At 36.8% G+C, this 27,933-nt stretch overlaps 1 protein-coding gene across 2 annotated transcripts in view; it reads left to right on the top strand.

Moving 5' to 3' along the window:
- PTPRN2 (protein tyrosine phosphatase receptor type N2) overlaps positions 1–27,933 on the top strand; it is a 667,249-nt gene that overhangs the window by 233,929 nt on the left and 405,387 nt on the right. For both annotated transcript variants that reach the window (XM_032747124.3, XM_072925319.1), the window contains 2 exons: positions 20,810–20,927; positions 25,763–25,925. In XM_032747124.3, the coding sequence (XP_032603015.3) occupies positions 20,810–20,927; positions 25,763–25,925 (281 nt within the window). The remainder of the gene's footprint in view (positions 1–20,809; positions 20,928–25,762; positions 25,926–27,933) is intronic.

The raw sequence follows: 27,933 nt of genomic DNA, 5'->3' as shown, positions 1-27,933 counted from the left end.
CACAGTTGACTGGAGGGAAAGAAAAGTTAAAAGCAGAGAAATATAGGCAGGAAAAAAACTTGGGCATGAGAGGAATCTGAGTCGTATGAAGTTAAATGTGGGCTGCTCTTTCATGTCTTGAGAGACCTGAGAGATTCCCTTTTTGTCTGAGTGGGAAATTTCATGCAGGTTTTTGAGAGAAATGTTTTGCTGTCCTGGACCAAAGTCAGTGCTAGGGAGGTGAGTGGACAGCTCTCTTTGTGTGACTTTTACTCCTTATTCCAGGGATCTGGATATTCCAGCATCCTTGGGGGTGGCAGGACATTGTGTTATTAGCGGCACTGTCACTTCAACTTCTCATTTGTAAAGAATGCCCTGCATTGCCAACCACTTTGCTGGTGATTCTGGGAGGTGAGTTAAATGGAGTGCATACAGCACATGGAGTAGTTTTACTGCATGCAGTGGAAACTGGATCCGTTCCTGTGTAATTCCTGCAAATTAATTAATTTTGCCATCATTGCTTTTTTCCTCAAACTCTTGTACTGACCCAGAACATTACAAATCAGATAGTTTGTTGTTTTGATTAATGTAAAACCCAACAATCATGTATCATGTGGGCAAACATGAAAATGTTTCAGCATAATTGTGCACAAGCTATTAATTTCTGGTGATCTAAATGCTTGTGCAAGCATATGTATATTGTCAATCTCTGTGTGTTTCTCAGTCCAGAATCACACATTAAGGATTTTTACATTGATTTTCAAGGAAAAGGGGAAATCTGAGGCTTTTGGCAAGAGCTGGGAATGTTGCAAAACTAATAACTGATGAATATGAAAACCAGCCTTGTGTCTCTACCTTTGTCTAGGAGAGAAGGAGAGAAGATTTTTATCATGTGTGGATACGGTCATCTCCTTTGTTGAAAAGAGAATAAATATCCTGGGTAAATTATTTTTAAAAAATTACTTCAGGTTTATCTAAAAACTGTACCTTATTCCCTTTTCAAATTAGTCATTTCTGTTACGTGTGGCATCTCCTGCCATTCAATACCTTAATTGAAACTGTAACAATTGATGCCACCTTTACAGATTTATTTCCTGTAGAAATAGTTTACACAGAGTCACAGATTCAGAAGATAAGAAAAGCATTCTGGTCATGGGCTCCTCTCCTTGAGTTGCTGTGATGATGAAAGTGATTTCCTTTAGAGCAGGCAGCCTGGGACTGCAATTGCACGTGCATGAAGCTTCTGATTTACAGGGGTGCTAGCACCCTGAACTCCAGTTTAATTCAGTGGGAGCTTTAGCACCAATAAATTAAAGTCAACTATGTGTTTGCACATATTTTATATACTGTGTGGCAGGTTCTGATTACTTTCATTGTCAGCTAAACTCAAGCCTACATTTCCCCTCCCCCCTCCACTTACTAAGTAGTTTGTGGTATTTCTCGTTCTTGTATAAATTATTAGAAAAACCCCACAGCACCAATTCCCTTTCCCCCAGAGCTCCTGCAATTCTTATTCTATAGATGTTTTAGCCTTTGCTTTAATGCAAACTTATCATAGGGCACAGAACATTGCTGGCAGTGGTTCAGCAGCGTTTATCAAGGATGCATCTGGCTTAGCCAAGTGGCACAGGTTTACTGTGTTGTGACCAAGCTCAGAAATTGATTAGAGAGTAATGCCTGTTTGCCACAGTGCAGATCTTGAAGGCACAGAAAATTCTTGAGACATCAGTGTTCATGATAATTAGGTTAAACAGTGTATGGGAGGCAATCAAGTGGTCATATGCATGAGTGAGCTGATATACAGAAGATATTATATTATATTAACCACTGGAATATCCATGTCCAAATAAGAAAAATGCTGGGGCAGTTAAGAAAGCTGGAGCTGCACACCAGAGGTGTCATCATTACCCAGGTCTCTATCATATTTCCTGTGTGTTATACACAACAGTTGCAAATACTAAAAATATTATAAAAACCTCCTGAGGCTGCAAATCAAGCATTCAGAAGGTAGACAAATGTAATTCTGGCACATCCTACACTGCCTTAATTCAGCATCTTTTTGCTTATGTGTTACAGTGTATTGTCTGATTACAGGATCACATACAATTTTTTTTCCCCCACATAATCCCTGCATCGTTTAGTGCAGGAGGAGACCTATTCTTTGGATCACCTGGGATCTGAAATAGCTCCATTTGCAAGCTGATAGTTTAAACTCCTAGCAACCCAGACATGCCTACATAACCAGCAAGCTTATCTAAGGTCTTCTGTCTCAGGGAATAAATTAACCCCTTCAATCCCAATAGCTGAGAAAAGAGAAGAGAAATCAAGTGGGAAATTATTTTTATTTAAAAGCACTACAGTCTTTTATCATTTTTCTATAATTTGAAGTGTCATTAATCTCTTAAATATTTAAAAGCAGAAGGGTGTGAGCAAGAAGGAGTAAGATGTCATAAATATATTGCTGCCTATTTGTTTCTTCCTTTGAAAACAGCAATTTTTATTTTTTGTTATGAAAATAAATAATTCCACATTGAATGTGGACTGCTGCATGGAATATAGGAGCACAACTGCCTTTCTAGGAATGTGTTAAATCAAAGTGGGGTATATTCCTGAATTGAGATTTTTAATAGGAAATTTAAGTGGTTTTGAAACCCTACTTACTGTGAACGCTGGAGGGAAGGAATGTGTTACTGTATCTACTTCTGAGCTGTATTTTGAGAGTCTGCACCAGTCGTCAAAGGTGCCTGTGTGAGATGTGACCTTTTCAGATCGTATTTATTATGTCTTCCCAAATACACACCGTAGCTGTACAGTGCCTGTCAACATTACATTTAGTGAAACTGGTTCTCTGAAGTGAGGAGTTCTTTTTTGATACTTAAATACTCCCTGTCTGAAGCTGGTCCTGAAAAAGGTAAAACCACCATGAAGAAAATTGTAAGAAGGAGAGAAAGAAATATGTTTAAACCTCTTTTCCCCTCTTTCTATTTCAAATCCTTCCTCCTGTTATCTCCCCTTTCTCATTGTGATCTATTCTTTATATTTTACTTTGTTCTTTTGAGGGATTTTCAAATAAATGAAGTGCGAGTATCTGATCTCTAATAAAACAGAGTGCATTTACATTATGTTGTATATTGACCATGTTGGGCACTCTTCTCCTTCCCAGAAATGTCTCAGCTACAGCACCTGGCTGTTGCCACCTGTGTTGGTCATGGAAGAAGGTATTAAAATGTATACAGCCTTTCCAACACTTTTTGTGTCTCCTTTTAACTTGCAAAGCTCTAATTATAGCCCCTAAGCTCTCACTGTTGCTGATGTCTACAACACGGATCAGAGCTGCAGACAAAAAAAAAAAAAATGAAATATATATTAAACCTATTGAAAACATGGAAAATTTTCTGTTATCTAACCCAAGCCACCTGATGAATATGTGACTATCTTTTTGCATCATGGGTGGAGATCCTGTGACCTACACTGGTTTGGCAAAACTTGTCTCAAAGTTGAAGAGGCATTCTCCGCTCTCTCTGCAATTTTAAAAATAACCATTAGGTGTAAATACAGGATATAACATTCTGGGCAGTGAGTAGTTAATATTGAATTGGTTTTGATTCTGAATAGGAATGTTTTGGAAACCAGCTTTTAACAAATATTGGTCAGTATAGTGAAAACTTAGTTCATTTATCTGAGCACCTGAAAGAGTCATATCAGGCAGTTTGATTTGTGTCATTGCACTTTCTCAAATCTTGCAGTTAGGTCAGGCTATCAAAATCTTGAACAGCTGTGCAGTTGGTCTTCATAGTAATATGTCCTTCCTAAATCCCCACTGTGAGAAGAGCTGTCCTGGGTGGGCTGGATCTTGTCTTGTCTTGAGCAACCTCATCTGTCTTCCTGCTCTGCACTGCTGCAGACAGGCTGGAGCAGCTCTGAGCTGACTCTGACCAAGGCCTTTGGGCAATCCTATAATGTTTCCAATAAATCAAAATAAACTGGCCAGCTGCTCTTTCATGTCCCCTCAGTGCTCTGTATATCTTGTTTGAAATGGGAGAAAGACTTTTATGGATTGAATGTTTTGGCAGGGAAACAACAAAAGCCTCCAAAGCCCTCAGGTAGCAAGCCTGGGTGATGGGAAAGCAGCTGGCAGGGATAAAGCCTGTGGATGGCTGGAGGAAGAAGGAAGGACAGAAGAGCACAAGGTCTTGTTCCTGTGATTGCAGAGCACATCCTCTTCAGTATGGGGTCAACAGGAGGACCAGAGTCAGGTTTTATTTTAAGGAATCCTTTTTTGCTCCCCACAAACAGTGCTGGTGAATGGGGAGACCAGTTTACTGGCTAAGATGTACCACTTGCTTGACTTTGGTCTTTTTACTTATTTTCTATTCTTCCATGTAAAAGTGATAATTGACCACCTGAAACATCCTTCACAGCCCTCATGGGTGTACTTCAAGTGGGATGTTGGTGTAGATAAGTAAACAGCAGCATCTATACCTTAAGTGCTCTGTGAGCCCCACTGTTGTTTGCTTTGCATGGGCTCCATGCCCTTGTGGCTCTACAGGATGGAAACTGGATTACACTTATTTTCTCATGTGTGAATCAGCAGATTCACATTATTCTGACAATATTCTTTGTCCCTCATCAAGCAACTGAAAAAAAAAATGCATAAGGTTAAAGGTAAAAATTCCCAAACTTTTTTTTTTTTTTTTTTTGGTGTGTTCTGAATTTCTACAAAAAATTCTGCGGGTCTAACAGTGATATAATGTATAAATCATTATAAACAAGGCATGAAAGGAACTTCACTGTTTATACTATAACTTGCCTGCCCTTTAGCAGTGATGAAAACTGAAAATACCAGTGCATCTTGAATTCAAAGGAGAAAAAAAAATAGATGAGAGATCATAAAGGGGTAACGCAGTTCAGCTAGACTCAGCGTTTGGAATATTAAGCAGATTTGACCCATGCTGAGAAGAGGCTGAAGAGCAAATTCTTCTCAGCACCATCTCTTATGTCAGGACCCTGATTAACAAAGACATTTAAATAATGTCACTGCACTTCATACAATTTGAGCCTATTTTCTCTTTTGTATAGCTTGTGAATGTAATCTTTTTTTTTCTTGCCATATTTGACCTCTGTGTCCTAATAGTGGCAGGCAATGATACTTTGAATTATTATGCTGAATATAAATGTAAGCTTCAAAACTAACAAAGCTTTTGTTCCTTCCCTGATGAAAGCACAATTCTGCAGTTGCTTTAAATATTATAGCTCTAAGTCTGCTGTTGCTACTTCTACTGAGGACTTCTCAGTGAATTCATTAGAGGTGTCTGTTTTCATAGCCTGGCTTGTACAAATAAGAAGGGATTTGCAAGTTCAGGGTGTATCTTGCTGTGCCTAAGCTGCAGTGTTACATGTGCTGAATCTAGTTTTGTGCTTCTAGTGAGGAATAATGCAAGCTGAACTCAGAATTCCATCATTAGGGGTTTTAGGTCTCTAAGGCTAAAATAAAGGCCAAGGTTTTTTGATATTCCTTAATTCAGCTGTGTGAATCAGTGTTTTCTAGAGGACATACTAAATTTTGAAGGAGCAATTCTAAAAACATAAAGGTAAGGAAAAGCCACATGTGTTTTCCAGGCATGTGAAAATAATTTCAAGGATCAGTGGCTTTGCAGTTGGAATTAACAACATGGTAGCAGAAGTAGAAAGAGGAAAAAGCAACTGCATTTCCTTTTTTTTGGTGTGTACTGCAGAGAACAGTGCTGTTAAGAGAATGCCACTAATGAAATAATGTTTATAGAAATAAGGGCTTTTTTCTCTTCATTACACATATTTCTTGGTTTCATTTTTCCAACTCTCCTAATAAAATCTGTATCTAGATGAAGAAAGGATAGAGAGAAATGAACAGACAAAACCTGTCTATTTCAAATTGTGTCTAGAGATTTAGGACACAACAAACTTCTGATGATAATTTCAGCTTTCAAGTGGTTTTCTACATTTCTCTTTTGGAATAATGGACATGAAACTGCTGTTCATTTGATTAAAATATCTGAAAATGGAAGTGATTTTAGGGAGAAAAATCTTCCCTTATTATCTAACTTAGAGTTTGCCCAAAGCCTCTGTGCTGTGTTTTGAGGTAGCCTGAGCTGTAGGGAATGGCTGCCAGCTGCCCAGATGGAAACTTTAAATCAGGGAGCAGGCAAATGTGGGATTGTCTCTGTAAAAAATATCATTTTTCAGTTGTTTTGCAGATTAGGAGCCTGTCACACTTCATTGCTGTCATACAACCCTAAACATTTTTTGGGGGCATACAGGAAGCACTGTGAAGAAGCTGAGACGAGTAAACACATTCTTATGTAATAAGAAATCGTATCAGATTTAGATTTCATTGCAATCCACCCCCTGAACAGGTTGTGTTTCTTCCCTCCCATTTTATTCTAACCCTTTAATTCACTGTACTTAGGAAACCTTAAATATTTTCCCAAATTATTCCAAATCAAGGCTATCAGTCACAGTTGTATGGAGTCAACGCCACAGACTGGGAAGAACCTACAGAGAATCATTTCCTTCTTCCGACAGGTTCTCACTTCACTGTCACATAGCCCAAGAGAGCTGATGAAAGAGCAGCTTTCCAGCATCTTGACACCTGGCTTTCAGTAATTTTCAAAGAGGCAGCTGGAATACTTCTTTTTATCAGTTGAGATATCTTCAGGGTTGGTGGATGAAATGAAAGACTCTTTGCATTACACATTTGAAAACTTTGTACAATGTGTGATGCTTTTGCCAGTATTTAGTGGCTGCCATGTAATCCATCTCTCCTGTTAAGATCCAAAATATCCTGCTGTTGTTGCATTAAGACTACTATTAAACAAAGCATACAGGAATTAGAGAAAAAGAAGTGGTGTGTGCTTAAGCATTTTTTATAAGCTTCACAGATCACTGTGTGCAGACATCAAATGCAAGTTGAAATTGTAAAAGCAATGTATTATTTAGAGTAAAACAATGCATTAATGTAATAATCACATTTTCTAAAGTCTCATGTAGCCCAAGAAACCTTTTCATACCTACTACAACATACCATCCCCAGGGATGTTACTGAATAGGGTAAAATTGCTAACATATTATTTATCCTTTTTTTTTTGGCAGGGAGTGGGATCTTCAGGGGAAATGTGCTTTGTTTAACTTGGAAATGAAAAGTAGCAAAGTATCTCATAATATTTTTTGTCCTTTATTTTCCTGGAAGCATGCTTGAGAAGTCATTTTTGCTCATCATCACCATCTAGGCTGTGAGGTTTTTGTTTCCTATTGAACTACTCCCATCTCAAAGCCAGTTTTCCAGCTTCTACCAATAAACAGAAAGTCTTGATTTGAGACAATCTTTTTTTCCATTTCACTTTGTATTTTATCAATTAATATTGCCCCAAGATCTTGTGTGTCATTGCAGTGCCACTTCTATGACAAGCTCTGCCAATTATTTTCTGTTTAATTAACAATTTCAGCAAGTGTAGGTTTTGCTAAAAAGAAAAGAGATACTAGTTCTGGCTAGTGAGGGAGGTGCCCTGAAGAAAGCTGTGGGTCCAGTCAGGAGAATCACAGATCCAGTTTCTCTCCAGAAGAAAATATTCTTATGAAAGGAGGGAGAATGTGTGGCTGGAGGGTATAAGGTGCTGTGTGGATTATAACTCTGAAGGAGAGCAACTTTTCTCTGCTGGATCTCCATGGATTGTCTTTGTCTGGTCTCTTTCCTTGCCCTGTGCTGACAGCATTTCTCCTCAGGGAAATTCCCCTAACTCTGAGAAATCTACCATGGGCAAAAAAGACAATATAGTTGCAGCTCTGCCACAGAAACATGTCATTAGCCTAAGCCAGCTGATGTGCTCTTGAAGAATACAATTTGCTGTATAATTCAGAGCCCTGACTAGACTACCCCATACCCTTTTAAACCATTGCTGTTACAAACCAGATGGAAAACGAGGATGCTGCAGTGCTTTCCTTGGGAAAGCGTTTGGGTTGTGCCATGTCAGGCATGACAGCAAATCTGGACTGTGCTGCTAACAGAGCAGCTCCACTCTTGGGAGATGGGCATCCCACTGACACTGAGCAGACTGTTCCACAATTCACTGGCAGCGTGCAAGAAGTTAGAGGACAGAGAACATTTTTTTACGGTGTTGCTCAGTTTTTGCATTTTGTCTCTCTTGGAAGCTGGAGATATAGTTAAAAAAAAAAAAAAGAAAGCCAGAATGATCAGTCAGAAAATGAAGGATACATAGGAAGCCCAAGTATGCAGCCCATAGCATTTACCTGATGTTATGCCAGGATAGCTTCTACATTTTTTTTTAGAATTATATATTGAAAGTCTATATTTGGATTTTGAGTATATATATACACTTATTTCAAGAGATGTCTAGTGAGGTACTAAAGCCACATCAAAATGAGCTGATTGCTTTTGGGTAGTGTATGGATGACCACTGCAAAATATTCCAATACAGAATGGAAAGAAGGTAATGGGCTTTAAAGTAGTGTATTTCACAGAGCTTACAATGAAAATCTTAAAAAGACATAGACAAATTTTCCTGTTTGTATTAAACTTTTGCATTTAGAGTAACTTCTCCTTCCCATCCTCAGTGCCTCTTGTGCATTGCATGTGCATTTATGTTGCGTGTGTTTATGAACAGGTTTTTAGGATTTGGACTCAGATCCAAACACATGAATTCTTCAAGGGCAAAGGCAGCATCACTTGTCATTGATTCCGCCAAGCATTTAAGAAGTAGTGACATTTACCAGCTTGTTTTGAAGATTTATAAATGCAATATAGATTTGGCAGGAATATCTGCTTCAATAAATGTTGTGCTGTAGCATATAAGCATGGGTTTTACCACCAGCAGATTCACAAGTGCTGTGTCATCCAAGTAAAAATAAATATTCAATAAACAATTTATTAGGATGTGAGCTCACTTCTGCTTCATTTCATTTGGAAAGGCTTGAAATCTGTTGCCTACCTAGTGTTATTAAGGACACAATGAAATGAAGACAAATTAATTGTGGGATTGTAAATACTATGTCAGGGAAACTTTTCCTGCCCAAAAAAAAAAAAATGATGCAACATATAGTAGAGAAGGGATATATCCAGGCTATATATATGAGGGTGGTTTGTTTAATAGCTAGGGATAACTGAATCCTAAACACCTGACTAGAAGCTCTTTTTTCCTGCACCTGACTTATATTTTGTGAAAATGCCTTTCATTCTTTGAAGAGCTTGCACTAAACGTAAACAGGATTTACAGCCATTATGATCATGATTTGGACTACCAGATCTATTGATATGGCATTAATGTGAATGATAACAGGAATAATAATAAAAAAATTACTTTCTGCTTCCTATTCCTGTCATCAGTGTAAGGCCATAATGTGGGGAGAGTGGGAAAGGGTCTAGTTTAGATTTTTCAGTACAATATCTGCACAAGTTCCCATACAGGAGTGCTTCCTTGCACCATTCATCCAAGGCTACACCAAAACTGGGGCAGGACCTGTTTTGGGCAACACTTCCAGCTAAACTTCTGTACTGATGGAGATAAAGGTTTTATGGAGCGTGCTTATCCACACAGCATAACCTGCTCAGTCCCTAGGAGAGCTTTGGGAAATAAATGGCCCTGCTCTGTGCCAGGTACTGCTGGGACAATCCCAGGTGACATCTGAGTGTGTAGGAGAGGAGCTCTAGAACAGAGACACCTGGGGAAGTGCATCCTGCCTTGCAGTGGTGGTACCTGCACAGCTCTTATCTGCTATGGTTGCACAATCTTATTTAGCCTCATTGTAATGGAGACCACAGAAAAAAAACCTCAAAAAAATCACAAACCAAAACATTACGTCCACAAAGTATATTAACATCACAGTCAGTTAAACAGATTTTTTAAACTAAATAGAGAATAGATGTGAAAAAGATTTAATTGTCATTTTTTCTGACATATCAATGTGAATAAAAATATCTTTGCTGTAATCTTGGAAATCTTGACCAATTCTAATGTACTTTCAAGAAAACAGGTTGATCAAAAATTATCTTTCTGATTAACATTGGATATATTTGGCTTCTAAAAATGTTGTAGAATTAAGAACTGCATAGGAGAAAAATGAACCAAACCTGACTCTCTGCTAAATCTAATGTAAAGTACAAAAGCTCCATCTTATCTGGCTGTCAAGACAGACATATTCAGTTCATATGTTTGAACCTTTGGCATTTGGCTGAGAAGTAATTGGGAGAAGGAAATATTTTCTTTAATGTCATATAATGCATGTAAATTAATAACTATAAATACAGTTTATCTTTATATATAGACATAGAAATAAATGGTGAGTAGGAATATGAAATTAGCAATAAATCATCTAATTTGCAATGCCCTGTGTTTCTCTTTTATTTGCCATAGTAAATAAAAGAAGTTAATGCTAGTTTCCTCCTTACAGCAAATAGTCCTGAAGTGTAAAAATTAACTGATTGTTTCTCTAGATAAAGTATTTTTTTCTGTTTGAAACTGTGAATGTTGTGTGAAATTCACTCATTGCTCTTTCCTTTTTAAGATTTGTGCCTTTTGGGGCCACGATAGCAAACATTTTGTAGGTAGATTGCTTTACTGAAATACAGATTTGGACAACTGAACCACAAGCATTTTGGAGTCGGAAGAGGGCAGTTCTTTGTTATTTTATTCTGATATTTGGAACAGCCATGGAGGAGTGTATGGAACTCTTGGACACTTCAGCTCTTGGTTACATTTACAGTGAGGGTTGCTTATAATTTCTCTACTAAGAAACATGGTCAGTGACATAGGTCTTAATTTAAATAACAAAATACTTGTAAAAATTGTGTGATATTCTGGCTTTTTAACTTTGTCTTTTGTTGTGAATTAGCTTAAACTGCTCTCAGAGCAATCCGATTGATTGCTGCAGGTTTCATCTATCAAGACTGTTATAACAGTTAATTAAAGCTACATTACATTTTCCAGTATTATTTATATGTCTATTGGAGTAGTTTATAGATGAATAGGATAATCAATGTTCCTTTCTTATTGCATTTTGTGCCTCCCTTAAAAAGAATTAATATGCAGGTTTTGTTTTCTTAACATGGGAGAAAAATGCATGTGACATTTAACCAGGATACCCTGAGGACGTGGAAAATAAGGCACATGACTGTTCCACCACATCAAAAGTATGGTAATAGGTAGCAGTCGATTATCTAGAAATATATCATTATTTCTTAAAGCTGGGAGCCACTGATCAGAAGGCATCCTCTGTAACAATACTAACAGTGAGACATAAGAGCTACATCACCAGTGCTTTTGTAATGCTCTAACACCATTGCTGCTTCACTTCAGTCTTGCTTAAAAGCACGTTTGCTGCTTTTTACAGCATTCAGAGCTGTTGATGAACAAATTTCTAGAATAAATGGTGTTTTGGAAAATATATTAAATTCCTTGATATTAGTTACTAGTCCTTAAATAGTAAAAATACACCAAAGTTAAGGAAAAAATCCAAGTACCTGCCTCTTAGTTCGTACCACATTGCAGTTGCTCCTTGTTTTGCCACTGTTACTTGTTTATGCCTGCCCAGTTCTATAATATTCGAAGGTCTCATGAAATGCAGTACCACTTGAACCCCTGAAACTGTGTTTTGTGTTTTGTTCTATCTGTGATGCAGATAGAGAAATGAGCCACACAGCTGGTGTTGCACTGCAAGTGGAAGGGCAGATCCAAGAGAAGGCACGAGTGCTTCTGGTCACCCCTCCTGGGGCTCTCCACTCTGGGGCTCAGCCTGCAGGTCCAGCCCACACCTCAAACCGTGGCTTGTGCCCAGAGAAAGTTCTCTGAGTTCATAGTGAACACACTGGGAAGAGCATGTCTGTGTAATTAGTGTTAGACCTTAGTGGCATGAAATTAGGGGAGCTTTTATTTTAGAATATTTGGATTTTAGCTGAGCATAGAACTCACAAAGATAAAATTTCTCCCAGGACTGATAGGAATTTCATGTCCCTCTGTATGTTTTATTTCACTGTTGTGTCACTGTTTCTCTTTTAGAGGCATTTTGTCAATGCCAGAGTTTCCAGTAAATTACATTTAAACCTTGCTGCTCTTCAGAGTTATAAACAAAAAACTGATGAAGCTTTTTGAAGTGGTGTTATGAATAGAAACCAACAGAAACTGTCCCCATAAAGACTTAGATGTGAGGGTTTTAAGTTCATATCTGATGAGCTTGCTCCAATGCATCCAGTGCAAATATTTTAATCATTGACAGTCTATTTCAAAAACTAATTTAGAGGTTAAAAAAACCCTTTTTTAGCTGCATTGTGGTATACTGTGGTAAAACTGAGTCACAGCTTTATCATTACATATTTTAAGTGTTCAGAGAAATCAACCCCAGAAAGCAGTACAGAAACAATAGTGTGTGCAGCTGACAAAGCATCAGTGGGAATCCACGAATCAGCACGATATGAATTGTCTAAAAATTTTATTAAAGCTTACTAAAATATTAACTACATGAAAGAAGGGAGGCAAAATGAGGACCATGTTGGAAATAATGTCAATCAGATTCCCTTATGAAATCCTTTTCATTGTTGGCTAAAATAAGTCAAATTATAGAATTTTTACCCATAGACACCAGCTTAATATATGGGCAGACACTGTACCTTGGCTTACAAGTGGTACAGTAGTTTTTTAATTGTAATTGAGTTGTAAATCAGAGCTCTGAGATGAAAAGACTAAAAAGTCTTTAATTAATAACTTATCTGTCATTCAATGTACAGTAATTGCACCCTCCATTGCAGCTGGTTGGAGGGTCAATACCCAAAAATTTTATGTGCACAAGAAAATAAAAAAGATAATTCAAATACTCCTCCAGATGAAAATGCTTTTCAGGGTTGCACAAATTCAGTGTGTGTATTTTCTCTACACGGGGTAAATTCAAAATGAAACCTGAGGAGCTCTAATCAGATTTTGGGGAACAGCATGCCCTGCAGATTGTTCATCTTTGCTGCAGGAAAACTGACTTGGCCAGCTCAGTTCCCTGGAAAACTGAGCTTTCAGCCACCAAGATCCTTACAAGGTTCCTAAGGGAACCCTCTCTTCTGCAACTGCTGGGCTTTTATTAATAATAATAGCAACAATAACAATTATTGTTATTGTTATTGCTGCAGAAAGAGACTCTGAAAATGCATGCAATATATGACCTCTCCCAGGAGGAATTTACAGTCTCAGAGAAATGGTTTAAAAGTGGAAAATGGAAGATATGGTCCTGCACAAACAGTGTGTAGAGTTTCTTCCAGTCCTTTAGTATAAACAAATTGCCTTTTACCTGCTTTAATTTGTATCTGTCATAATGCAGCACAGAGTGTGATGAGTAGCAGACCCAAGTTCCTTCCTAGGGCAAGGGTTTCAGGAATATTGAATTTCCTGCTGGGACAGACTGGGAGTGTTGTGGAGAAGCCTTTGCTCCGGCTCTCTGTGCTGCTGTGCATGGTCTGTATTTTGGTCAGGGGGAATTTTGTCCAGAACCAAAGGTGGAGGTGCCCTTGCAGCTGCAGCCCTCGCTGCCCAGCCTGGGGTGCCACCCCTGGGTATTGGCTTTGCACGTGCAGCCGAGAGCTCTGCTCTGACAGCCGAAAATTGATTTTTCACAAACATCTAAGAGAGTCCAACAGTTACATAAAATGGGGGTGAGAACCACTGTGTGGAGCTGAAAGAACAGTTCTGCTCATAAGCATTTAAAAATACATGAAGAACTGTAGGTCTGAGATGAATTTGCCAGAGTAAATGTAACCTGTATATCCACTTAATTTTCTGTACTGATTTAAGTGTTGGCACATTTTCAACCAATTCTACCTTGTTACAGGTGATGTTTTAATTCCCAGACTGAAGACACTTCAAAAGTCCTTTCCCAGGAACTATATTTTTTGTGACAATAAGGCTGTCATCCTACTGATAGCATGAAATGAATTGGATAAAATAAAATGAGAAGGAAAACCTGCTGATTTTAAATGCATTAATAACTACTATTTGGACAAAATCTCCATTCTTAGCATCGTACAGTCTAGCATTACTACCAATTTATGCAAACTTAGCCTGAGTTTGAGAAAAACTTTCAGTTCAAATTAAAGTGTAGAGTGGTGTAAGACGTCTTAGAAGGAAATAATAAGATAGAAAAGGAAAAAGAAAGAAACATAAAAATGAAAGTAATTTGATAGAAAAAAAAAGATAACTTCTTACTCTAAAAGGAGATTGTGGAGGATTAATATATTAAAGAGTTGTTTTGCAGTGTGAAACTAATATCAGACCTTTTTGTGTTAAATTTGGAATACTTACATGCATCTTGGTGTGAGTGCCAGCTACTGCATCTGGGTTCAAAGCTCGGTGAAACAAGCAAAGTAGTCTCATCTTTATTTTAGTGTCAGTGTTTTGAGTGCATGTGAATATTTCCTCATGTTCATGAAACTCCTTGGGCTGACAGCACAGAGGAAATGTCTCTGCAACGTCCAGGGACAGAAAGAAATGCACCTTTTCTCAGCATATATTAGAGTTGATTGTTTTTTAATAAGTATATCACAGCCTAGACAGGGCAGAAAGATATTCAAGTAAAAGATGGGATTGGCCATGAGTTAAATTAAAGCTAAACATTAATATAAGTTTATAACAATGCAAGATAACCTCCCTTCCTGGAAAGCGTTTCTGGGAATGTTTTTGAGTTGAGGGTCCATAGTTTGTGGGAAGGTTTATATGACATGGTGAATAGCATGGGATTCATCTCGAGGATTTGGGAATCATGTATCCATTTTGTTGTAGTCCTTGGAAAGCAACCTGCTCTGTGTGGAAGTGTGGAGATATATTTTGTGTTATCATATTAGGCTTTTATTACTATCAGATCCAGTGCCAGAAAAATCTTATGTAACACTTAGAAACTTTCTCTTGAAGAAACCCAATTATTTGTAGCTCTCTGCAAGAGCTGAAATAAAGGTATGGAGATATGACATACTGAGTCCTGTGAGAGCATTTTATAATCTTGGCAAATGAAGCACTCGTTTCACTTTTTCAAATAATAGAAAAATTTCAAAAACTGAAAAGCCTTCCCTCTACCTTCTGGGATAGTTGCTTAGAGTAAATTAAAATCAGGACTGTAAGCAGATCAGGGTTGTAATTTAATTCTATGGAGATTATCACTTTTATGTATAATAAAACAATATATGAAAAATTGAAGCTGTAATCCTTAGGTAGCCCTTTCATCTGTTCATTCAAACAGAAGCTCTTTGCCTGTGAGTGAATTGCTGCTGAGTGCAGCAAATGAAATTCTTCCATATTAGAAAGATCTCATTAGAAACTCCATAAGAAGGCAAAAAAGTTACCAATGTAAACCTGGTACCTGGCAGTGGAAAAGGGAATGAAACGAAAAGAAAGTACAGGAGGACTTTTGGGAGAGGATGACCACAGCTCCAGCTGAGATGGATTGGACAAGAGTGATGATAGCTGCTTATAAGCCCCAGTCATTACTTCAAATAAATTCTGAACCAGATTTTCTTTTCATCTAGAAGGTAAACACAAAGTTAGACCAGAGCAAAAAAATTCCATTAAAGTAAGTTTTTCTGGAAGTGTAATACAAAGTGTTTTGGCAGACTTCGTTCCACCTTTGTAGAAAACATCTTAGTAGAAATTTTCACTAAAAATGAATATTCCAATACAAAGAAATGGGGAAATTAAAATGTTGTGGTATAAGAACTGGGTTTAACTTCTCTATTTTCATTTTTGCCATTAACTTGTAATTTCAAGATGTATTAAAAAATTGCTTTTGGGTGAAGTTTTATTTTAAGAGAAAACACCAGGATTTTTTGGTTGCAATCTTAGGTAGGAAATACAGCATAGTAATTGAAAGACTTAATTCTGTTGTACACAGCAACCTCAGCCTTAAATCTAGAATTTTGTTTTAGGTAGAGCTGAAATATGTGAATGTTATTGGATACGTCCTTGAGCTCTGAAAAGGGAGGTCTGGAATGAGAACAGAGCAGCTCCTCTGGAGAATGTGGAAAGGCAGCCTGCAGAAAGGCATGTCTATACGTTACCCTGACCTGTCTGTTGTGAAAATAGGGAAGAAAGCAAATCATTCCCAATTCTGCAGACGTTCTGACAGCTAAAGTAGGCATTAACAATTTGCAACACATGGCATGGGGGATGAAAGTCTCTGAGCTCTACAGCTGAGAGTTTCCTGGCTGAAATGAAGTAGCAGTTGAAGGTAGCTCAGAGAAAATAAATTTTTTTTAATCTACCATATTGGGACAAAATGCCTAACATTACCAAAAACTGGAGAAAAAAATAATGTCACAACTCAGAAACAGCGCATATTCTGTCTTTAATTCTGAATAATTCTAAGGGGTTTGGGCCTTTATAAAGTGCATTTTCCTGACAGAGTAGGATCAAGTTTTAGTATAGAGGTTTTGCAAATTTAGAATAATCTCCTGTAATTTTTAATGAATTTGATATGTAAAAATGATTTTGTTGATAATATATTGATGCAGAACTAATAATTTTAGATTTTGATTGGTACAAGAACTGGAGGAGTCAGACAAAGGTTCTGCTGGACTTTCCTGCAGAACCCCATTCAGCCTCAGCCATGCTGGTTGGGAGCAGTAGCAGGAAGATTTGCACAGCCAAATCTCTGGGCAGTGAGAACTGTTATTTCTTTAAAGGACTTATATTGAGCTCTTCTGATTTACACCAGAACTTTTCCAAACCATTAAAAAGCTTTTGTTTTTCTTGCTTAGGCTTTCAGAGGGAGGGAAATCCATTTGTATGATTAAGTCTGAACTAGAAAAAGTTTAAACAGAGAAGTAGAAGATAAATATTTTCAAAAGCTGCTGTTATAATTTACATGTATTAAAGATGTAGTCAGGTATATTTGGAGAGACACCAAGTTTCTCTAAGATGGAAAACTGAGTCAAAACCACACAAGAAGATCAACAGGGACAAGAAAATACTTGAATTTTGAGTATTTTTCAATAATTCTCTGTAACTACGATAGCATCAAAGGCAATTAAGCAGGTTAAGTGACATTGTATGTTGAATTTGAAAGTAATTTTTATTTTAATTTTGTAGACATAAGCCTACATCATCACTACTAGGAATCTCTGAAACTGTTTTCTTCACTATTTAGACTGCTTGCTTTTGATTTGATTTCAGCTAATAATTCTTAGAAGAGTACTCTCTATTGACACAGCCATTGCTAAGTGTTGAATATAAAGGGGGCCTAAACAATTTTATTATTTTTGTAGTTGGGGTTAATAATAATAATAGTAATAGACGACTGTGATGTGGAAATAAAAGACCTGGGGAGATACCTGATGATAGAAAAGATTATCTTATATCCAGATGACCTCCATTAGACTTGACCTTCCAGTTGGGTTTGATGAAGGTATTAATGTCTTGTCTTCACTGTCTTTATACTGATATTCCCTTTTCACATACATTTAGGTTATGAAGTTCCAACTAAATAAAAAAAAAAATTAAACATTGGGCTGACACCAATGAAAATGGTGTAGGGAATGTGGGGAAAACCTGTACTGATGGTTGTTTTTCATGGGGGTCTTACTACTATCAATGGCCTTCAACTGAGAGCGGCTTTGTGTCTGCTGCTGTTGTCACCGTGTTTGCGTCATTTTGGTGTCCGCCAGACATTGACATTGTCCCTCTGTGGGAATTTGGGCTGGGAGAGCAGGGCCTGGGCCTTGCAGCTGCGGGGGGGACGGATAATCGGAGGCTGGTGTCATGGAAGTAAGGCGCGCACAGGGCTCTGTGTGATCCTGCTCAGCCGCCGGACACAAATCGCAATAATTGGGCGGCCAATGGGCGCGAGCGGTGACGGCACAGACAAAGGGAACAGGAAATGGCCACGCGGCGTCATGTGCTCCTTCTCAGCCTTAATTCTGATTGCAGCTGTCAGCGTGCCATTGTGGCTCTTGAATGTGCTGTTTTATTCAGCTCAGTGTGTGGGAGATATTTTTTTGAAATTGAAACAATGCTGGAAAATGATTGGCATGAGGTTAACTTTAGGCAAGCTGTAGTTCCTGAGATCGTTGCATAAGAGACAGCAATATTAAATTATTGGCAAGGGGATTTTTGAATTAGTTAAAATTTGTGGTTTTCATCTGTGTCTTGTCCTAACGCTGAAGTGAGTTACAAGTGTTGGAGATAAAGCTGAGAGGGCATATTCTCTTAACTTCAGTTCTTTCTCTATAACAAGTAGCCTGTTTTTCTTTCATCTATTTACTCTTCTTTAGTGCGTAGTTAAATTTTTTTACAGTACTAAGGATGATAGCCCATCTTTACTAGTTTGAAATGCATTAGGAAAAGATGTTAAAATAGTGCAGTAATAGAAAAAAATACATCGAAGATAGCAAGAGACATACCATTCTCTTGACTAGTGAGAACAGGCATCACAATGGTTTCATGTGCTTTTTACTGAAAACATTGGGGTTTGTAGGCACAAAAGTGTATTTCTCAGGATTCAGAGATTAATTTCTTATCTGTATGCAGGTACCATGGATGAACTCTTCTTGCTTTAATTTGAAAAAAGGTCTTCAGAATAATTGAATGTATTTTTCTTCAAAGTTTGTGTTATTTATTATGTATTCTTTAGCCTTTAATAGGGTTGGTATTGGCTTAGAGAGTGAAACTCTGGTAATTTTGGACTCATGGTTCATGAATTCATAGTTTTAACACTTTGCTAATGATTTTACTAAACATGTATTCTAGCTGAACATTTCCATATTGCACATTCTCCTAAAATGGAAAGTTGGATTTTTGTCCTTCATGAGATTATAAAACAAACAGAAATGTGTAGTGCTAGACAACAGAGAAGTTGAACATACATATATATATATATATATATATATAAATAGGAATGGAATATGTCTTAACTTTGTTTTTAAAATAATTTTAATTACACTATATCACAGTAATCATAGGTGCATGGTGACTCATTTTTGTGTGTTCACATAAAAATATGTACTGAGCAGCCTTAGATTTAGATTTTTGAAACTATTTGAATCCATCTTCTTACATGGCATCTTTGAAAAGGTAATATTTGCATTTGAAAAGGATGAATCAGAAATAAAACCAGATTAGATAGAGACAGATATTCTTTCCCCTCCCGAGTGTCTGGAGTCATTTACTGCAGCCATTAACATCTAATATGGCTTCAGGTGAAGTGTTTCCTCAATAAACTTGAGTAACATTTTTATTTAAGAAAAGGAGAAAGAAGGATCACAAGTGGAATGTTACAAAGTTTTTTGTTTGTTAAAGCCTTCATGCATGCTTACATTGGTTCAGATTTTTTATTATTAATATTACTTTCACTAATGAAAAAAAAAGTTTGGGATGCAGCCCACCTAAATCTTGCCCAAATGGGACCTTTCTTTATTTTCTCCCCTAAATCTTGTCTAAATCCAAGACAAAAGCATAAGTTTAATGTTGCCTAGCCCTGTCTAAATGTATACTGAACTTACAGAAGCGTCTCCTCTCTAAGATGAAAATTTGATAAATATTAAATGGCATCCTTGGGCAGAATGAAGAAATTTAGGCAGAATGTCCTATTTAGGCTTCCTTTTTAATTCTAGAATTTAGTAAGTGAGTAAATAATTCTGCTTCAATGCAGTAGAAAAATTGGAAGAGCCCAATTGATAAAGCACCCATCCCAGGTGGTGAGATGGTGGTAGTGAGTTCTGAGTTCTGCTGAGGCTGAGGATGTTTTCTCTTCATCCTAAGGGTCTGCCTACAACCAAAAAAACTCATGTTGACTCCAGATGGTGATGAAGTTTATAATTTGTACATAGAATAGGGACTGAACCAGAAATTCTCCTTTCAAATTCTAGCAGCTTCCCTTCCTGCTTCTAACAACCAGATCTGACTGTCTGCATCTGGTGCTAGAGAGGATTTTTCTTTAGGTGGCTTCTTACAGAAAGATACTATCAGGATAACCATATCTGGAACTTCTCTCAATAGCCATTGAGAGATTTGTAGTAGATTTGTAGAGATTTGGCTGCGCAGGGCATAACAGCAGAAATTCTCTTCAGTTGTGTGATATTTAGCTATTAGATATTCACAGAGAATTGCATCGGCAAATTCTATGATCTAAAGTGTTACTGTAACATGTAAAAAATCAAGTAACGAGGTAAAATATTTGTAACATGGTACAAAACAGGTAACAATTATGTTTGGCATTATATCATTATTTCAAGTAAAATTACTTAGAGACTGGAAGTGCACCTACTTCAGGAGAAGTCGCTGTAAGTTGCACTCACCTCTTGTTGAAAAGTTCTTCGTTGCAACGTTTAAATATACCTTAAATTGACCTCCACCTGTGTTTCACTAAAACTTGCAGTAATAGCTCCTCAGTGTTCGAAACCTGAATGTTTTATGGGAAAAACAGAGAGGGGGCATTGTGCTGTGAATGGGGAGGACATGGAGCAACCTTTCAACAGACACCAGCTAGTGGGATAATTTCCATAGCTGTCCAAAATAACCTTTTTTTATCTATTAAAACTAGTTTGCAACTAGTTAAGATTCTGCTAAGACCAAAGGCTTTCAAAATGTCCTTGCATGATTTAATGTCTTCCTTCTATTGCAAGGAAGTTTCATTAGCAAAATTCCATTAACAGATTTTCATACAGAAGAGAAGAATCTGTAGTTCACTCATGGGTTCCAACCGAGTGAGACTTCTTCTTTTTATAATGTTGTTTATATAGGACTCATCTTTGCCAAACTTTCAAGTTGTTAAAGAGTGAATCTTTTTCATTCTGTTTTTGTTTGTTTGTTTCATTATTTATCAGGTTTTACCTGGCGAGATGATTACACACAGCATGTTATTGGTCAGGAACTCTCAAGCATTCACAAAATCCACAGCAGACGCCCTGATGTATTTGCATCTGAAGGATCTGACACAGGAAGGTAAGTCTTCTGCAGTGTTTTTACTTGGGTTTTGAAAAGGTTTGCAAATGATAAGAAAGAGGTTGGCGCAGAAGCAGAATTTAAAGAATTACAAAAGCCACTATCTGTATGATAAAGGCATCCACCAGGGTTCAGGGGCCAGAATGAATTAAAACCCTGGACCTTGTTCTTCTGTTTATCATCAAGTTAAGGAACTACATTTTCTATTGTTAATTGAGGTGTCAGGCCTTGCATTCAATTTATGCACTCTCTACTGTCAGTTCAGCCATCCCTACCTATGACTGGCTTAAAAAGACAAACTTATAGTAGCTCAACTACAGGAGATATTTTATTCTGGACTAAGCATTGAATAACATTTGGAGTGACTAATTATATTTTCAAAGTCAAGTTCTTCCAGAACATACCTATAACTGATTTGAAGTCCATAGATTCCTAGTGGTAGTTGCAATTTTTTTCAGGAAGGAGATATTCCTGCAAGTTCCCATGACAGAAAATAATGCTGGGACATGGCTTAAAAGGTATTGAGGGGTGACTTTGAAGTAATTGGTTGCAAAACACATCAGTAATTCTGTAGAACCTGCAATATGGTTGTAGAACCTGCAATTATATCATCTTTGTATACAGTTGCACATATAAAGAGACTCCTTTATCTGGTCTGTTCTGTCCTACAGGATTTTAAGTGCAACCCAACCACACAAACCCGAGAAGGAAATTTTAGGAACAATTAAAAATGCAAATATTGCCTTCTCTTATGTGATTTTAAGAAATATATTCTCAAAAGTAGTGAAATTGAAAGAAAGGGCTCTTTGGTAAAAAAAAAAAAAAACCATTCATCACAATGGCATAAATTTGAGCTTCTAGCCTTGATGGGCAAAATATTGAATGTTGGAATTCAGATCTTCATTTACTGCGGTATGTGGTTTGTATATACTGCAAACAATTTATTTTCTAGATTGTTTATTCTGGAAATGAAATTTTGTGTGATTAATACTTCCCAGTGTCTTCAACTGGTTTTGCCTCAGTTTGTTTTGATTTAATTCAATTCATAGTCTTTGACCCTGTATTCCATGTTTGCTGATTCAAAAGCATTTCTGAAAATCACAGCACCATTTCAGAAGTGCAGTAAGGTAGAAACTTAATGTCTAAAGAAGATAGTGATCTAAAGATTACCATAAAGGTGATAACAACATGTGGTTGAATCCATAAACATGTTTTCACTGCTTAGATACACAAAATGTCAGTATTGAATGGATTACTCTCAGTAGATGGTATCAGAAATGGTCTTCAATATCTTCTGGGGATTTTTTTTTTTAAGAGAGTACCTAAAATTTTTATTCATGGGAGTAAGACAAAATAAGCCAGATTTTCATTATATCAAGACCATATTCTGCAGTGTTCCAGATTTGTAGTTATATAAAAATAAAAAATATAAGAAGACATAAAAAATTATTTAAGGTTTAGGTTGAAAACAAATGCTCACATTTAGGAATTCCTGTTTTTAACAAGTTTGAGTTGTTTTACATTTTTAACTATAACGATGTGTTAGAAAAAATCTACAACATTTTGTATGTTGATACTTCAAGAACATCAGAATTTCAAATGTGTTCACATAAAGCAGTTCCTATTGTGGATAGATTTTTTTCAGTCACCAAGCTGTGCTTCTGAAAGCATTATCTTATGTGCCAACAGTTTAAAGCATTAATTGATTTTTCTAGTTGTCCATTTGCAACGTGTTTTGTAGGTCAGAGAACAGTAGGAAATCTGGTGTCTTGTAGATTCTGATGAAGTGTGTTATATGTTCAGTGTGCTCAGTGTGCTTGCTAAAATCTTATCAGATAATAATTAAATAATTTAAAAAGCAACTTAGACTAGGTATCTAATTATCAAAGAAACATTATGTCAGGAAGACCTTTTGTTAAGGCTAACGTGTGTAATAAGACAATATGAAGTCATACTAATGAGTCATTAATCCCCACAGAGCTGGTGAGAGCAAGAAAATAGACTCAGACACTTGAAAGGTAAATTGACTTAAGCTAAATTAGTGCATATGAAATCTGATGAAACAGAAGACATGGATTTCATCTCAAAAAAAAAAGCTGAAACTGGGAGTTTGATTTCAAGATGAAAGTTCTTTCTTTGTTGGCTAACTGGAGTGTACGTGGTATTTCCTGGGTCCTTATTAAATTTCAAAAAAACCCTCTCTTGAAAGAAGGCTCAAGATAAAGGAAAAAAGTCCATTCTGCACAGAGGGAATAAATGTCAGTTGTGTTCATTGGTGCAATTAGGCAAAACCACAAACGTTTCCAGCAAACTTCAATGTATGAAATGGGGTATAGTATTATTTCTGTAATAAAACCTTCATTAAGTCAGTAATAAGATACTTTCAGCATTTAAAAGGGAGAAAATTATTCTAAAATGTGTGGTTTCTATTAATTTGGAACATTCCAGAAATAGCAGAGGTGCAGTGATAGATATTTACACAAAAATCTTCTAAAATGCTAGATTTTGTAGGAAATACATAATTATTTCTGTAGATAAATAATTACATGTGGTATTGTCCTTATACTCTTAAGTTCATTGTATGCAAAGTCATCTTTCAGAGCAAATTAAAACTGAAAATATTTCCAAATAAATGTAGAAAAAAGGACTCATTTGACAGTTATTTCTTCTACTCACCAAGTGCTTTTATATATTTGTCTTTCATCCATTTTCCAGTATAACTTTGTCATATTTAAAATAAATATTTTAATTTAGCTACCATAATTGATCAGTTAATGCATTCCTGAGTTAACAAGATGATACAGTGGTGAACTACAAAAATTTTTAAAAATATTTCAGATGTATTCATAGTACCTTATTAAGGTTGTCATCAAATGAAATATAAAGCTTTGTATTCTCTTACATTTCAATTGTTTAAATGTTTATAACATAAAATATTATATCTAATGTGGAATGTGTATATGAGTACAATTATTGTCTCCATATGAAAAATGAGAACTCTTAGATACCAGATTTTACTTGTAAAACCAGTGACAGTGAGACAGTGACTATATCATAAATAATGGTTTGAAAAGCCAACCTAAATACTGTCCTATGTCTGTACATTCAGTTCCCATTAGCTCCAGTGGAAATATCCTTGGGGCAGAATTTGGTCTGGGTGTTTTTTTTGGTTTTTTTTGTTTTTTTTTTTTTTTTTTTTTTTCCCATTCCTTTTAAAATTAGTGAGGAAAGCAGAAGATAGGTGTTGGAATTAATCAATGAATGAAAGGTGAGTGTTGGCAACTGGGATCCTCCCTATGAAGAGAGCCTGTTTGGATTAGTTCATCTCTACTAGCAGCAAGCACAGTGCCCAGGTCTTTCTGAAACTCCAGAATAGTTTTGGTCTGGCTTTAAGCTGAAAAGAAGGTGGATATTGTTACCTACATGTCTATGTTCCATCAGAAGGCAGAATTTAGAGCTCTGGAATAAGAAAAAAATGCAAACAGAATGAGAATTAAGCAAGACTAATGGTAAATTATATCAGGTTTGCTATAGGGCTCTGTGCAGTAACCCTTCTTTTTCCTGGAGCTTGTGTCCCTGATGGGAACCTGCTGTTATACACTGGGGAGAAGTGGAGGATTTTTCTGGTGTTTCAAAGTGAGCAAACCTGTGAGCACTGTTGGTTGCAGTGCCACCACAGTAAATTAGATTATTAATTACATCTATTAGTATTAAATTAGTAGGGACACACATTTGGTACAACTGTGAGCATGGAAGGAAGTCTGTTAATTTTTGATTAAAGTAATATAATTAAATCCCAGCTTTGGAAAATGATATAATTGTTTTCTCTCAGGCTGTGCCTCTACATTTATGCCAAGATGTGGGTTGGTAGAATAAAATTTTATTTACAGTGGCACAGAGATGTTGAAAGTCAAATTCATTGACTGAGCTGTAAAGCTCTTCCACCTGGAATTCTTCTTCACTGGAGAAGTGTGTGGTCATGTGAGTTTGAAATGGTGATTCTGAAAGGTGATTTCCCTCAAACAGCTTCACTCACAGGGAAGGAAGAAAGCTGGGAACTTTCTCTCTGCTTTCTTGCACAAGGAATGAAATAGTTACCGATGCTGACATTTAAATTATCATCACCATTTATGTGTTGTTGAGATAGATGAGGACAGCTGGCAATAATTCAGATTCATTGCACACAGCACTCTGAATCCCATATAAACACCTCCACCCTGCCATCATTTAATCTCATTTCTAGCTTTTCTTTGCAAATGTCACCAAAATCTGTCTAAACCACTCAGGAAACACCACTATTCTGTGAATCCCAGGAACATTAGAAGATCAGAGGAGATACTTCTTCCATCTCATTATTCCCTTTTCAAGCCTTTCACTGGTGTTTACTTGCTCCATTATTTCTGCATATTGAGTACTCTTTCTTCTATTCTTTACATTGGTGGAGGGCCAAATTGGCATTGAATCTCATCATAACCCAGCAAGTTTTTTGAATCTTAGAACCATCTTGTATTTCTTTGGGGTGCAATTTAATCATGTGCATTTTCTTTTTACAGGCATTTTCTCTGTTTTTGAATATGGCTTTGCCTTGACATAGCATTTTATTTGCTTTACTTTTATTTTATTAACTTAGATTCATGAAATAAATTGTTAATACTGCAAGGTTTTTTGACTGCTTTTGCTGAAACATTGAATTTTCTATACTTTTGTGGTTTCTAAGCTTTTGAGTGACTTTCCTGTTATGTATTGAACTACAGTGGCTTGCAGTGCCTTTTTAGTCAGCCACTTTGTACATTGGACAGGCAGGTAACTTTCTTTTCCTTGCTTTTGCTGTGCAGGACTTTGGGACGGAATGAAGATAATGAAATAAATTATGATGTGGAAAATAATGTCAACCTGGCCAAGTCTCTTCAGCAATACCTTAAATATCTCAGAATTCTCTCCCAGTCTGCATCTAAGAATTTGTATCCATGGAAGACAAGTGAAAAAGCTTCTGTCAAGGTAGTATTTTTAATATGGTTCTTATATTCTGTGATTTTGGTTTCCTTTTTCTCTGAGTTCTCATTTTTGAAATTTCCCCTCTGTCTGAAGACCAGACATTGTTTTTTACTGCCTCCTACAATTGATTATCATAAGTGCACTAAATTTTCTCAAAATTAATCACCTTCAGCATTGTAAATGCTTCAGCTTGTCAAATCTGGAGCATTTTACCCTAATTAGGGATGGATTGCATGTGATGAAGAAGGAAGAGTGGGATAAAGCTGGTAGCATCTTGACTGGCTGATCTGAAACTCTGCATCTGAGCTACTCTCCAAAAACCTGGCTGAGCTACCATGTGAATTCTTGCTGGTGCTTGTTCTGCTTAGGCTACAATTCATATTTTTAAGCAGATTTTAATAATGGGTTTGCTAAATTGTGCCTCACATTTCCTACTTCTTATTGATCATAAGGAAACCTACTGTGACCAGTTAAGGTTCATATGTATACATTATAAATGTACAAATATCTGGGCAGATAAATCACAACCATTGAGTATTGACTATGTCAAAAACTACAAACATGCCTATTTGAGAACTAAAGCGGTTTTTTTTTTCCCTTCCTAGAGAAAATTTGTTTCACTCTAAGATGCAACTTGTTAAATTTATTTAAATTATTGGATGAAGGGGTTCCATACAGCAGGCCCTTATTGCCCTGTATATTTTGCTCAAAAAGCAAAGTATGCACTCTTTGATTTCAAAGAACTAGGCTGCTGTTGCAGCAATCATTTACAAGAAATTGTCTGTGCTATTTCAATGCATCAGTATAAATGCAAAATTTGCCAAAAAATATACTAAAGTTTTAGGAAAAGTGTCAGGTGAAGAAACTATAGTGCCAAAGCCAAACTGCTTTAATTGAATTCAGGGACTAACTCAGAGACACCAAATCTGCAACAACTCCTGGCAACAGCACCAGTTGTAGCAACCATTTGGTCATGGTTGTTATTCTTGTCAGAAGCACAACTTCCCAGATTCTGACTGACTTATATACACTACTTGTGATTTATGGCACATAAATCTCATCTGGGGCAAGAGGAGCTTCCAGGCAGTGACAAGGCAGTTCTGTGGAGGGATCAGGAACCTCCTGATGCGCTGCTTGGTGCTGCTTTTCTTCCACTCTCCTCCTGGGTGCTGGCTGCAGTGAGGATGCTCTGTTTTGTGTCACTGGCTTTCAACAAAAACTTGCTCAAGAAGTGTTTCAGTGGGTCTGGTGTTGTCATGCAAGTTCATAAATAATCCATATGGCTGAGACCTTCTGTGGGGAAGCCTGCTGTGATAACACCACCCACCAACCTTATCGAGTGTTGCCATGGAGATGGGTACTCTGAAGCCTGGGGGAGTGGGATAAAGAGGAGAAAATCTGGAAATGAAGCACGTATAGGAGCAAACTGTACACCTCTATTTACTAAGGAGCATTTTGAAACAACAGACATTGAGTCAGATGTGTTACCTATAACTGAAAGTCAAAAAAAGAAGGAAAAAGAAAAATTATTTTAAAAACTAATGATCATCCATGAATTTTAAATGATCCTGGAGATGTTTCCCTATCCTCAGCAAATAAAATGCAACTGCTCTTCTTGGAAAAGCAAGAGGGACATAGTATTTTTATCTTGATTCATTGTTTTGTTAGTGAAATAGCATTTAAACAAGAGACAAACCAGAATTTTTGCTGCTCCAAGAAGCAGAAAAAAACTCATAAAATTTAAAAATTTGAAAAGAGAAGGTGGAAAAGTAACTGGATGAGCTACCTCTAATATGCTTGTACCATTTGAAATTGGAGATGGCTACTTTGTGCACTTTAATTGCAAGCTTCAGCAAAATATTGGTACCTTATTTTTGTGCTTAATATGTAGATTACAAACCCACATTAAATAACGGTAGCAAGATCTGATCTTTTAAACTTTTTTGTCCTTTTCTAATTAAAATAAGCACAAGACAGAGGTAATTTACACTACTTAGAACTGCAGCTTTTA

Source organism: Taeniopygia guttata, chromosome 2 (assembly GCF_048771995.1).
Source record: "Taeniopygia guttata chromosome 2, bTaeGut7.mat, whole genome shotgun sequence".
NCBI classification, from domain to species: Eukaryota; Metazoa; Chordata; class Aves; order Passeriformes; family Estrildidae; genus Taeniopygia; species Taeniopygia guttata.
Note: the sequence above shows the minus strand (reverse complement) of the source record. Positions and strands in the feature narration are given on the sequence as shown.